The sequence below is a fragment of the Microtus oregoni genome, unplaced genomic scaffold, assembly GCF_018167655.1.
Source record: "Microtus oregoni isolate MIOR12 unplaced genomic scaffold, Mior012 000005F_ref0000423, whole genome shotgun sequence".
Taxonomy (NCBI): Eukaryota; Metazoa; Chordata; class Mammalia; order Rodentia; family Cricetidae; genus Microtus; species Microtus oregoni.
The window spans coordinates 11,183,247-11,197,128 of record NW_024543064.1 but is presented as its reverse complement, the minus strand read 5'-3'; the positions used below and the strand labels follow the sequence as shown (position 1 = coordinate 11,197,128).

The following is a 13,882-nucleotide window of genomic DNA, read 5'->3' as shown; positions in this document are numbered from 1 at the left end:
AGCACTAACCTCACACCACACTCCCAGCAAACTCATCTCACTAAAACTGAACAAAACCATGCCAGCTACGGTAGCACACACCTGTAACCCCAGGACTTAGGTACCTGAGATAGGTTACTGTCAATTTAGAGGCTAGCTTGGGCTACAAGTTGAGTCCCAGGCCAGCCTGGGCTAGACTAAGACCCTGACTCAAAAAGCAAACAAACAACAACAAAAAAATTAGCAGAAGACAAACAGGACGACTGGGACACTTGCCTAGGGTCACCATGTCCTCAGGCACAGAGCCTGGCAGCAGGTAAACTGTGACCAGGCTGCCTCCCGTATCTTCTGGTTCTTCATCTCCTGCCTGCTAAGCACCTACTACAGAGGGCACACACCACCCGACCTTAGTCTAAAGCCAGAAGCTTCTTGTCTGGGAGACACAGACAGGACAAGCTGGGTGACTTCTGTCAGGGCCTCTAAGAGTCCTGGGTAGAACCCACAGTCTAGCCTCATTTAGGATGACAGTGTCTTGGCTGGGAAGGTCCCTCTGTGTGTGTGGCACCTGTGTGTGGTTCCGTGGACCCACAGCATTGGCTGGAAACCATGCTGACCCTCAGATGGACCCATCTGCAGTGAGTGTCTACACTTCTAACCACTTTGAGACCCTCAGCTTCTCCAACAAGCACCCCCATCCGTTTCAGGGGCTCCTAGTCTCCCTTCTCTGAGAAAATGCTGGGAGAATAAAGGAGAAAGCCAATGAGAAAAGAGGGGTGGCCGCAAGGCCAAGCATTTATTGTTACATTGTTAGACTTCCCTCCGGAGAAGTGTGGGGGTTCTGCCATTCAGGGCTCATTTGCTTTGCATTTACAAACCTTTCCTGGGTCAGGGTCACTGTCACCATCCACACTGGTGTCTCCGAAACTGAGACCCAGAAGCTGCCACCACCCAGGAGGCACTTCCCCCCAGTGCTGTGAAGCGGTCCTCGGGAATAAGTGACTCTCTGGCAAGAGGTGTTATGGTCCCAGCAGGGCGCTCTTTTCGTACCCCTGCAGTGAAATCCAAAGTCACACCTGCCAAGACCCCACCTATCCTCATGACTTCCATCTTTGGGGGGGCGCAGGAGTTGCCTGCTCTGAGTGCCCCATGCTGGCCAGGCTTAGAAGAAACCCCTTCTCTCCACTTCTGGATCTTGTTATTACGTGACAACCTCCTGCACTGAGGAGTCAAGACTGAGAATCTGCTAGAAGTGACCACTGCGTGTAGTTGGAGACAGGCAGAGGTGCTGAGGACAGAAGCCCAGAGTTCACCAGGAAGGAACCTAGGAGGAAAGTGCACCTAGGCCCTTCCCTTCAGGAACCAGCACAGCCGGCAACCTTTCCAGAGAGGCTGTTGATAAATTCCTGGGTCCTGGAGTTGTGCCACCCTTTGGGGATGCAGTTTGAAAGTGGCACTTGGTCTCAGTTAGAAGAGGGCCTCCCTCCTCTTGCTGGGCTGCAGACTCAGGGGTTTCGGGATTCCAGAGGCGGGAATGCATACTATAAACCCTCCAGGGTGCAGAACCTGAGAGAAGCTGGGTTATACCCCAGAGGTTCACCCTGTGCGACCTGGCGTCTGATGAATTTTGTTCAGAGGACGACCAGCAGGCAGAAAGGGTCCTCCTAAACCCAAGGCCTCTGGACTCTGGTTGTGAGGAAGACTGTGCCTGTGGGATCGTTAGAGAGATGTCTTCAACATGGAGACTAGCAGCTCTCAAGTTCATGGGCTGTGCGTGGTCCTCCCACAAGGGGACACTCTTTATATCATGGCACAAGACTGGCTTTGGTGGCTCAGAGGCTACCCAACTGTCAGTTTTGGGAATCTGAACCTTTCTTGGACTCCTGGTGCAAATGGCCTCAGAGAGAGTTGGTGCAGAAGAACCCTGCAGAGTACAACTGCCAGTCCTCCCTCGTGGCAGCAGGCAAAGTCTCTGCCCAGTGGGCTTGGGCCTGGATGCTGTGCCCAGTACAACTCTGGGCCACCGCAGTGCTGGCTCTCCTAGCCAGGCCTTGCTGGGGGCTTTGGGAAGCTCTCAGTGTTAAACATTCTGCACCCTCCTCTTGGCTGTGGACCCAACGGAAACAGAGCGAACTCATCCATTGTCCGCACATGTGGTGGATGGAGGTTGCTAGGCTTGTTCCTCCCATTCCTCCCTATCCCATCCCTTCTAAGTTGCTTCCTAAGAGGCTCAAAGCTTGTGGCAAATGTTAGCCAATGTTAATCCTCAGCTTCCTTGAGAGGAACCGGAAGTGTTATAGGTAAGACACTGAGGCACAGAGAGGTGAGGCCCCTGGGAGAAAACCACACAGCAAAATAGTGGCAGATCAGGAAAAGGGCTGGGAGCTCCTTGCTCGGATAGCCCAGCAACCTTGCTCTGTGGGATTCGCACCTCTATTAGGTCATGGGTGAGCACACCTGTCTCAGGTGACGTCACAGCAGAGGTTTGTTGGGCAGGCACTCCCCCATTTTGTGCCCATGCTTGGAATGGCTGTCTGGGGACAGAGCTCAGCAACTCCCCCCACCACACACGCACTCTTAAAGTCACATCCATCCTGGTGACAGGATGCCTGCAGCCTTTGGGGCTGCTGCTGCCAGGCCCCTCTGCCCTGCAGAGATCCCCTCCTGCTCCCAACATGTCTACCTCACGATGCAGTGCTCTTAACATGGAAGGAAGACCAGTGCCACTTTGCATCCTTCCAGAGTGAGTGACCAGGTCAGAGTTCACGTTCTCTGCCCATTGGGCCGAAGGGCAGCATTCACCACCTGGCCACTGCTGGCTGGCTTTGCAGCTGGTTCTCAATGCCCCGGCTCTGCCAAGGCTGGGTGGGCGGAGGGGGGCAGTTTCCTGCCCCTCCCAGAAGGGTGTCCCAGGCCCTGGCACTGACACTCCTCCGCTTCTTGGAAGTTCAGGGTAGAGTGCCAGGACCATCCGGTTTGTTCCGTGAGCCACAGCACCGGGGCCATCTGCTGGGTCATGACTAGGTGATGTGTCCTCGGGGCCTGTCTTCAGAGATAAGAGACACCTAGGTGGGCATTCTCTGTCCTTGGTGCCCACTGGAAGTGGCGGCCGTCTCTGGGAAGTCTGTCCTGGCATCTGCCCTCAGCCCCAGGCCTCTCTGTACAGTGGGGATGGACGGCACTGGGCCGTGGGGCTGCTCTTCTCTCTCCGCTTTTGTAGCTGAGTCCCGAGGCTTTCTTACACATTGGTGACCTCCAGGCTATTGTATCCCTCCAGGCGGCACTGCTCCGGCCTGCCTTGGAGGTCGTCGTCCGCACAGTCCTCGTTCTCAAGAGAGCCATAGTCTTCGTGAAACTCAGCTTCTTTGCTGCTGAAGCCTCTTCCTATCTTCCCCAGGGGCAGCTGAGGAGACAGACACAAACCAAAGGGCAGAGGAAGAGAGAGATGAGAACCGGGCGGTGCGGCGTCTCCAGTCTAACTGCTGTGTGAACTTCAGCATCTCCCTGGACCTCTCGGGGCTCCTCCGTTATTAGTACCACCCTACTGCCCAGACCCAGGGAAGGGATCTGGGGACTTTCCCTGAGGAATTAACATTTGAATGTCCAGCTAGAGAGATTCCAGTAGTTACCAAGGATGACTTTGGTTTTTTGTTTGTTTTTGTTTTTTGTTTTTCAAGATAGGGTTTCTCTGTAGCTTTGGAGCCTGTCCTGGAACTAGCTTTTGTAGACCAGGCTGGCCTCAAACTCAAAGAGATCCACCTGCCTCTGCCTCCAGAGTGCTGGGATTAAAGGTGTGCACCACCACGGCTCGGCCCAAGGGTGACTTTGGACAAATGGTCCTACAATCTTCCCCCTTCCTCCTGTTGAGAGCGGGTAGATGGGACAAAGCCTCTGAGTGTGTATATGCATGGGTATGAGGTCATACAGCATGCTCAATCCGGAAGGAATATTGTAACGCCACCTGGTATGGCCACAAGTATGAGCTTGGGGCTTGCGGATGGGTGTTAGAGTCCCTGTTCTGTACTTCTGGCTGCGGAACCTGAGGTGAGCACTGCCCATTTCTCAGCCTTGATTTTTCTCAGCTGCAAGATGGGAAAAGCGATGGAGACCTGGGTAGACTGTGGGGAGGAACAGAACTAAGTCCTGCAAGGGTGACCAACCCAGGGTAAAGAAGTGCTCAACCGAGGTCCAGGTGTCACCAAGCGAAGGGGAAGACATGAGTGTGGCAACCATGATGCTGGTTACAACTAGAGCTTCTGTTTGGTCTCTGGCCAGCTGCCCCTGTTGTGTGCAGCCCTGCTGGGTACACCAGAGGTTCTTTGCTGGTCTAAGTCAGAGGTTTTCAGATCTAGGGCTCCCTGACCCCTCCTGGCAGCCAGCTGTGTGAGGTGCTCTGCACCCATGGGTCTCTTTGCTTCAGGAGGCCAGGATGAGGCGATTCCACAGTCTCTAGCACCCTGCCATAGACTCTGCCTTGGACGCTCGTCACTGGGCATTGTCTTAAGCAAGGGCCTATGTACATGGTGGTTCTCCCGCACGCACCTGGGACCTGAGGCTGCTCCAGGTCCACAGGTGACAAAGGAGCCATAGGTCCATCCAGGAGAAACTGCCTGGCCCGAAAGGACAGAGAGATTGCTTACCCGGCCGCCTCTGTACTTGCTGTTGCTGCTGCCTTCCTCTTTTCCAGCTCTGGTGATGCTTGAGGCCCTGCCAGGTGGCGTCCCAAAGCGCTCAGACTCCCGGATGCCTGTGGAGCTGGGACATTTCACGGGTTGTGAGTTAGTAAGAGAGTCACCCACGGTCATCGTCCCCGCTCCCACAGTTCCTACTGCTTAAGAGCACCAGCTGCTCTTTCAGACATAGGACAAGGTGGCTTACAGTTATCTATAACTCCAGTTCCAGGGGATCTGATGCCCTCTTCTGGCCTTCATGAGCACCAGGCATGCATGTGGTACACACACACAGGCAGAACACCGACACACATAATAAAATAATAAAATAAAAAGGCTGTGGATATAGCTCAGTAATGGAGTGCTTGTCTAAAATATGCAGGGTCCTGGCAGTGGCTAAACATAAACATCAGTGGTCCTTTCTCATGGGGTCTGTGTGTGTATGTGTGTGTGTGTGTAGAAGAGACAGCAGCCGGCTGATGACGTATTCGGATATTACTGTGAAGGGCTGCTGTGTCCACCCAGCCTGGGATGCTGTCCAGGTTGGAACCCTGATACTGATCTTACTGACTAAGAACGTTTTTCCGCCTGAAATCTTTCCACTCAACCGGCTGCACTGTGGGAGGAGCCAAGGGGTCACTACTGCTGCTGCTCCTGTCTGAAAGTTGAAAGTAGTGACAGAGAAGGAGGGCGGAGGACAGAGGCCTTCCCTGTGTGGCTCACTGCAGAAGAGTCCCATTTCTAGCAACTCTAGGATCCTTCTCAAGCATCCCACCACGCCCTCTGGTGGAGGGCTCTTCCGACCACTGGGATGGTCTCGGAACTCCTTAGGAACTCTTGGGGTTCTATGCCTCCTCACCTGACTGAAGTCTGTTCCCCAGTTCATGGTAGGGTCTCAGTAAAGCTTCCTGAACCCCAACTCAAGGACCTTGCTTCATGAGCCGAGTGTGATATGTGGGGTGGTATTATGGATGGAGGTGACAGCAGGTTGCTAGGCTCCAGCTGAAGCTGCACTGCCTCTCTGTCCCTGGCCCATCAGCCTCCAAGGCCTGGAGCAAGTCCTTTTCCTTCTGAGCCAGAGGCAGGAATTCCACAGCTCCTGTGCAGCTCCCGACCAATCACAGGGAGTCACCCTCCTCTTCGCCCTCTAGGCTTCATTGGTGCTCATCCACTAACACCTGCTACTCCATAATGAAGCTCTAAGCCATTCCACTGATGTCTAATGGTGCCTGGCCCACGCTGCCCCTCCAGGGCTCTGGGTATTTTAAGCCTGTTAAAGTTTGTGGTTAGGGAAGAGGAGGTGATTCTAAGAAGAAAAGCCTTCCTTCCCGACTTAAGAAGAAATAGAAAGTCCAGGGTTGCAGAGATGGCTTAGTGGTTAAGAGTATGCATTGCTCTCCCCAAGGACCTCAGTTCGGGTCCCGGCACCCACATCAGGTAGCTTGCAAGCATGTATAACTCCAGCTCTAAGGGATCCAAAATCTTTGACTGTACTCCTTGGGTACCAGCACTCACATGCATATATCCCTACACACACACACACACACACACACACACACACACAATTAAAAATAATAAATTTTTAAAAAATATATAAAATCACAGATTTAATGAAATGCTCATCAAAATCCCAGCAAAATTCTCCAAAGACCTCGAAAAAACAGTACTCAACTTCATATGGAAAAGCAAAAAACCCAGGATAGCCAAAACAATCCTGTACAATAAAAGAACTTCTGGAGGCATCACAATCCCTGACTTCAAACTCTACTACAGAGCTACAGTACTGAAAACAGCCTGGTGTTGGCATAAGAACAGACAGGAGGACCAATGGAACCAAATAGAAGACCCGGATATCAATCCACACATCTTTGAATACCTGATCTTTGATAAAGAAGCAAAAAATATCAAATGGAAAAAAAAGAAAGCATATTTAACAAGTGGTGCTGGCACAACTGGATATCAACATGTAGAAGAATGAAAATAGACCCATATCTATCACCATGCACAAAACTCAAGTCCAAATGAATCAAAGACCTCAACATAAAGCCAGCCACACTGAATCTTATAGAAGAGAAAGTGGGAAGTACACTTGAACACATTGGCCAGGGAACCACTTCCTAAATATAACCCCAGGAGCACAGACACTGAGAGAACCAATTAATATATGGGACCTCCTGAAACTGAAAAAAGCTTCTATAAAGCAAAGGACACTGTCAACAAGACAAAACAACAGCCTACAGAATGAGAAAAGATCTTCACTAACCCCACATCAGACAGAGGTCTGATCTCCAAAATATACAAAGAACTCAAGAAATTGAACACCAAAAGATCACATAATCCAATAAAAATAAAATGGAGTACAAACCTAAACAGAGAACTCTCAAGAGAGGAATCTAAAATGGCTGAAAGATACTTAAGGAAATGTTCAATATCCTTAGTCATCAGAGAAATGCAAATCAAAACAACTCTGAGATTCCATCTTATACCTGTAAGAATGGCCAAGATAAAAAACACTAATGACAACTTATGCTGGAGAGGTTGTGGGGAAAAGAGAACACTTCTGCATTGCTGGTGGGAATGCAAGCTGGTACAATCTCTTTGGATGTCAGTGTGGCGATTTCTCAGGAAATTAGGAAACAACCTTCCTCAAGACCCAGTAATACCACTTTTGGGTATATATCCAAAGGATGCCCAATCGTGCCACAAGGACATATGCTCAACTATGTTCATAGCAGCTTTGTTTGTCATAGTCAGAACCTGGAAACAATCTAAATGCCCCTCAACCAAAGAATGGATAAGAAAAATGTGGTACATTTACACAATGGAGTACTACACAGCAGAAAAAAATGACATCTTGAATTCTGCAGGAAAATGGATGGAGCTAGAAAACATTATTTTGAGTGAGGTAACCCAGACACAGAAAGACAATTATCACATGTACTCACTCATAGGTGGTTTTTAAACATAAAGCAAAGAAAGCCAGCCTACAAACCACAATCCCAGAGAACTTAGCCAACAATGAGGACACCAAGAGAGTTTTACATATATCTAATCAACATGGGAAGTAGAAAGTAAAAAAAGACAAGATCTCCTGAGTAATTGGGAGCATGGGGACCTTGGGAAAGGGTTGAAGGGGGGAAGGGAGAGGCAGGGAGGAGAGCAGAGAAAAACACAGAGCTCAATAAATATAAAAAAAATCTAGATAAAACCCTAGCAAGTAGAGGTTGAATTAGTAATCACGGTCCTTCACAGAGAAAACCTAGAAACAGGTGGCTTTCTGAATGACGAACACCTGCCCTACAAGCTTCTCCCAAAAAACAGCAGAGGAGGGAGCACTTCCCTCTTCACCCTGACAGGCCAGGGTTGCCCGACACCAAAATCAAACAGAAGGGCCGAGAAGCAGGAAGAATACAGGCCAGGTGTGGTGGTGCATACCTACAATTCCAGCATTTGGAGAAGCTGATGCAGGAGGATGCCCAATTCAAGGCCAGCCTGGGCGACATAGTGAGTTGAAGGGCAGCTTGGGCTACATATGAGACCCTGTCTCAAAGACAACAGCAATATCCTGCGCCCCTCAAGTCCCCCCAAAACAAGCTGGCACTTTCCTGAGAAGCCCACACCCCTACTCTTGAGTATGGCTTTTATTTAACTTAATTATTTATTTGTTTTTATTTTACGTGTATTGGTGTTTTCCCTGCATGTCTGTGTGAGGATGTTGGTTCCTCTTGAACTTACAGACAGTTGTGAGCTGCTAGGTGGGTGTTGGGAATTGAACCCAGGTCCTCGAGAAGAGCAGACTGCGCTCTTACCCACTGAGTCATCTCTCCAGCTCCCCTTGAGTATGTCTTATTTCCTTCCACAGCACATCTTTTTCTCTTAACCTTCACGCTTAAAAAAATGTCTTTTAGTAGATTCTGACTCGGAGGCTGGAGAGATGGCTCAGTGGTTAAGAGCACTGCCTGCTCTTCCAAAGGTTCTGAGTTCAATTCCCAGCAACCACATAGTGGCTCACAACCATCTGTAATGAGATCTGGTGCCCTCTTCTGGCCTGCAGACATACACATAGACAGAATATTGTATATATAATAAATAAATAAATATTAAAAAATAGATTCTGACTCTTCTTCAAGGAAAAGGAAAAAAAACAACAAGAAAAACCCAAAGCCCAAACCAAATCAAACTGTATAAACCAGCAGGGCTTATGACTATAAATGTAAAAATCTCCCACCTTACCAATCAGATCGAACAACAGAAAGGGCGGTAGGCTCTGAGCAAGAGAGCCCTGTCCTAAGAATGCAAGGTTGGCTCAACATATGAGCAGAAATGTGATTCACATTATCACTATAACACAAGACCAAGCAGGATGTGGCCCTCAGAACCAGCTCGTCACCTGTGAAGGGATGCTAGAATGAATATGTCTCCAGTAAACGTGGCTCAAATGCTGATCCACGCCCTAGCGTGACCCCAATGCACCACTGGTGGGGGCGCATCCACAGAGAGGGTCTGGGCTGTCTGCGTGGAAAGGGGTTCAGGGTCGGTGGGTGGCCGGGCCTTGCTCCATTGGATCAGAAGTACACTTTATATGCCAAATCCTGCCTCTAAATATTTGTCCCCACGGCTACACCTGGTAGAACAGCCACCGTGTTCTGTGAAATCAGTGTACATTGTCCCCAGCTCAAGCCACACCTCATTCAGCCTTTCTCACCCACAACTGCTCCCTCTCCCAACTCTGAAGGTCCCAGCGGTGAACCCGCACGGCCTTCAGGACCCAACACTCCTCTTTCTAGTATCTGACCCCAGATCCTCAGCTTCCTACCAGTTTGGCACAAGGATGGGTGACATTCAGCCAGGTAAGGACCAAGGCTGTGACATCACCATTTGCTTCCTCAGTCTGTGCCCTGTGGCCAGTGGCCCACGGCCCACACCCCGCGCCTGCACCCCACACCTCGCGCTTGCACCCTCCACACTCACTTGTTCGGATGGAAAATGGTGCTCATCTCCTCTGCCAGGTGTCTCCGGAGGATGTGCTTCCCGCTGGGGATGCCTAGGGCAGTGGCCATGGCCTCGGCATTGAACGTGGGCTCCAACACCAGCACGGCACCGTGGACACCGCTGTTAGTCAAGTTATCTGCATACTCCTGAGGGCGGAAGCGGGAGGCGGGGAGTCTCAGGGACCAACTGAGCCAAGAAGAGATATGACCCCAACCACAAGGGCTTTACCCATGCGGACCAACTGATTTGAGAGTGAAGGGGGCCTCTTCCTCATCCTCAGAGCTGTAAACATAGGGGTCTTAGATCACTGTCGCTGGCTGGACCCTGGCAGGAGCCATAGATATTTACGGAAAGCAATATTGCTAAGAATTGCCCCAGCAATGAGAGCGTTTAACAGGGGTCCTATTATAGCAGTAAGGAATCCTTACGGAAAGTGCAGGACCTTGTCTGGCTGGGTGACAGTGCCCACTTACACCAAAGTGAGCATTGATTTGCATGTCATTTGCTTAGGCTGGAGAACCACGCCTCCACCACCATTACCTCTCACCTTCAGGTCGATATCGCGTACCCACTTGAGCACCCGCTGGTTGGTCCAGACCACAGGGTCTGTGTTCTGAGTTTCACAGCGGGCTCGGCGCTCCTGGAGGACCTGGGAGATAAGGACAGGGAGTCAGCCGAGGAGATGAGGGACACATGGAGGGTGCAGAGTGCTGGACCCACAGCTCCCTGGACCACACCATCTGTGTTGTGAGAAATAGAAGGAGCTGCCTCCTAGGGTGCAGGGGACCAGGGGTGTAGACTGGGTAGAGACTCGCACTCTGCCTACTCAGCGTCCCCCAGGCCTGCGGCATCGCTGCCCCAGAGATGGGAACAGTGATGGACATTTGTGGAGACTCTGCCTATGGCGGGGAGGTTCTTAGGGTCTGTGCATCCTGGTTTAAAACACCATCTGTGGGGGCTTGGGATGATTCAGCTCGCTGCCCTTTCACAGGTTCCCAGACAGAGAGCTTCAGTGGCATACCCTCTGTGGTCGTCTGAATAAGAATGGCCCCGAGACTCATATTTGAATCTATGGTTTCCATTGGGTGGAAATGTTTAGGACAGATTAAGATTAGGAGATGTGACCTTGTCGGAGAAGGTGTGACACTGAGGGTAGGTCCTGAGGTTTCAGAAGCCTATGCCATTCCCAGTCTCCCTCTCTCTGCCTCTACTTGTGGGTCAGACATAAGCTCTGAGCTGCTGCTCCAGCACCACGCCTACCTACCTGCTGTCATGCTTCCTGCCGTAATGGAGACAGATGGACCCTCTGAAGCTGTAAGCAGGCCCCAGTTAAATGCTTTTATAAGTTGCCTCCATCACAGCGTCTCTTCACAGCAACAGAGCAACGGCTAAGACACCCTCTCTAGGACTTCCAGCCCAAAGTTACCTTCAGCTTCCCTATCTCAGAGGATCCTGCTCCATGTACTACTGTCCGAACACCCCATGTCTGCCCTCTTCATTACCCTGGGGCTTCTGGAGCCCAAGACCTGGTCCCCATCTTCTCCTTCTGCCCAATCATGCAGTGGTGACCGGACCACAAAGCTGACCACCTTCTCTGCGATCCTCTCTCAACCCTGGGCTACTTATGCTCTGGCATGGCTCCAGAGAATCAACCACGAGGACCCAACCCCGAGGACCAGCCTCTCAGGGACCTCCTCCGGGGGACTTGTAGAGGATTGGGGCTGGGGTCCTTTGTTCTCTGGCTTAGCAGAATTCAGAATCAAGGGGCATCCAAACTTAAGCTACCACAACAGCCAGGACTTTGGCTGCCACCCCCACCGGAAGCCCATTCCCTCCCATTCTCATTCTGTTTTGTTGCTGCTGCAGAGCTGAACTCTGGGGCTTGAGCACCATGGTCCTCTCGGCTGCATTTTCTTCCTTAATTGTCAGATGGTGGTCTCTGCAACAACTCTTTGTCTCCACGACCCCAGAGACTCTCCGCAATCCCCCAAGGTGTTTCTCAGAGCTTTCCGAGAGCCCTGTCTGTCCTCCCCAGTGCTGTCACCGTGGACTTCAGTGGGTCTCCCTGATGAGCAACGGATTCTCTGAGATTGAGAGCTCCCTAGGCCCCCTGAACTGGCCATAGGCTCTTGTCTACTCAAGTAAGGAGTTGCTAGAATGAGGAGAGAGGAAGAGATGATTGGACGAAGGAATGGGTAAGTGAATGAATGGGTAGACATATGAATAGATAGATGTGTTTATGGGTGGGTGAATAGACGGGGAGTAGATTGACTGTGGGTAAGTGTATGGGTGGGTGGGTGAAGTGTTGGATGGACGGACACTGGGTAGGTCAATAGATGGAAGTAGATGAGCAATAGGTGAGCAGGTGGGTGAAGGGTTGGATGGGTAAACGGATGGGTGCATGGATGTGTGGGTGGGTGGGTAGATGAGTGGACGGCTGGTTGGATAGATTGGGAGATGAATAAGCGAAGGGATGGATGGACCAGTGGCTGGGTGGGTGAATGGTTGGACAGAGATTGGATGTGGAGAAGGGTTGTGGGATAGTCTTGCCCCTGCCCTGCCCTTTATAGTCCTCACCTCCCTGCTGAAGTTCACTTGGTACAGCAGCTCAATCCCCAGCAGGATGCTGACTTGGTGGAACTTCTTGGAGACATTCAAGTGCTTCTCCAGGTCCCGCTTCATCAGGGAATTCAGCATCCTCCCGTCGACCAGGTGGTTCTGGAAGGCCTGGGAATACTGGGATAGGCCGATGTCGTTCAGCCAGGCCTTGGCAACCCAGTGATGGTCCAGGTCGGCTGCTTTGGACAGGCTGAGGAGACACAGCCAGAGAAAGAGAGGAGAGCGAGAGAGAAGTGGGAATGGGGAAAGTGTCAGAGGCAGGGGCAAGTGGAAGTGGGGTCAGAGCTGGGTAGAGAGGACAAAAGACAGGGCAGGGAATAGACAAGAAATCCAGAGACCAATGAGGAAAGGAATGGGATGATCAGAGATGTGGAGTCAGAGAGAGAGAGAGAGAGAGAGAGAGAGAGAGAGAGAGAGAGAGAGAGAAACTAAGACAGGCAGAGACAGACAGAAAGACACATAGAGACTCAGGCAGAGGTGGGAAGGGAGGGAGAGTAAGGCAGATAGGCAGACAGAACTAAAGAATAGCTGAGGATCGCAGGGACAAAATGAATATCCTTGGACCACACCCAGGCTAAAACTGAAAGGGCAGAGTCAGGAGAAGTGTTACCTATAGCAGGTGTACCTCTGGGGGACCCCTCCTCATCGTGACCCACCCTATTCCCCTAGGGCTCTGCAGGACTCCTCAAAGCCACAGCCTGACCACCCCCCTCCTCTGTCCACCTGACTGCTACCCTCTGGCCCCTCTTCCTGACTGGAGGAGGATGAGAAGCCTTCATGGATCCACACATAGTGTTCCAGGTCTCCTGTCCCAAGACAAGGCTGTGGCTAAGCCCTTCCCTCATTGGCTCATTTCTGAGTCAGAGAAATCCAGGTTGCCCTGTCCCCAGGCTGCTCTTGCTACCTCGCTGCCACACCTCAGACGTTTGCGCAGGACAGAACCTCGGAAGCATGCACATTGTAGGTACGCAACAACAGGCTTTAAAATATTTATTCACTATTTTTATGTGTACGTGTGAGTGTTCCTGTGCGTGTGGGTGTCGGAGGCCAGAGGGTGTCTGCCCGGATGGAGGTACTGGTTGTGAGCCGCCTGGGGTGCCTTCTGCAAAAAGACTTTGTGCTGATGGGTGGGGAATACACCTCGCTAAGATGGTTCCTAGATGTCATTCTTCTGACTGCCACACGGTGGCAGCCTCACAGAAGGAATGAGGTCCTGGCAACGCAGCTGCAGAGGGATCCTGAAAAATGACCTAGAGGGGCTAGTGGGAGCACAACATTATCGAGGTGGGAGCCAGGGGCAGACATGAAGGGAGCACTCAGAACAAGGGAACACAATTGGCTTGCAAAGGGGGCAGTTGGAGATACCTGACATGCCCCATTCCGTTCCTATTTTAGATACTTCATCCCAACACCTGCTGAGCATTTTCTGGGCCTGCACTCAAGGTGCTGACAGCCCCCCCCCCCCCCCGGGCTGTCTCTCCATCTCAGGTTATTCCCCCCCTTCAGTCCTGTTGCTCTGCTTATTGCCCTCAAAGCACTCAACGCACGTTGCATTTAAGTACAAAGAGATTTATCCGCTGGTTTATTGTCCCTCGCCCCTAATTTAGGGTACAGGAGTGGCGGTC

At 51.3% G+C, this 13,882-nt stretch overlaps 1 protein-coding gene across 6 annotated transcripts in view; it reads right to left on the bottom strand.

Moving 5' to 3' along the window:
• Positions 1 to 753: 753 nt before the first annotated feature.
• Positions 754 to 13,882, bottom strand: part of Kazn (kazrin, periplakin interacting protein) — a 912,767-nt gene continuing 899,638 nt past the window's right edge. For 4 of the 6 annotated variants that reach the window (XM_041651457.1, XM_041651460.1, XM_041651459.1 and 1 more), the window contains 5 exons: positions 12,216 to 12,447; positions 10,186 to 10,287; positions 9,618 to 9,784; positions 4,617 to 4,731; positions 754 to 3,379 (listed from right to left, as the gene is read on the bottom strand). In XM_041651457.1, the coding sequence (XP_041507391.1) occupies positions 3,215 to 3,379; positions 4,617 to 4,731; positions 9,618 to 9,784; positions 10,186 to 10,287; positions 12,216 to 12,447 (781 nt within the window). In that variant the 3' untranslated portion in view covers positions 754 to 3,214. The remainder of the gene's footprint in view (positions 3,380 to 4,616; positions 4,732 to 9,617; positions 9,785 to 10,185; positions 10,288 to 12,215; positions 12,448 to 13,882) is intronic. The other 2 variants (XR_005974328.1, XM_041651458.1) reach the window with 2 other exon arrangements.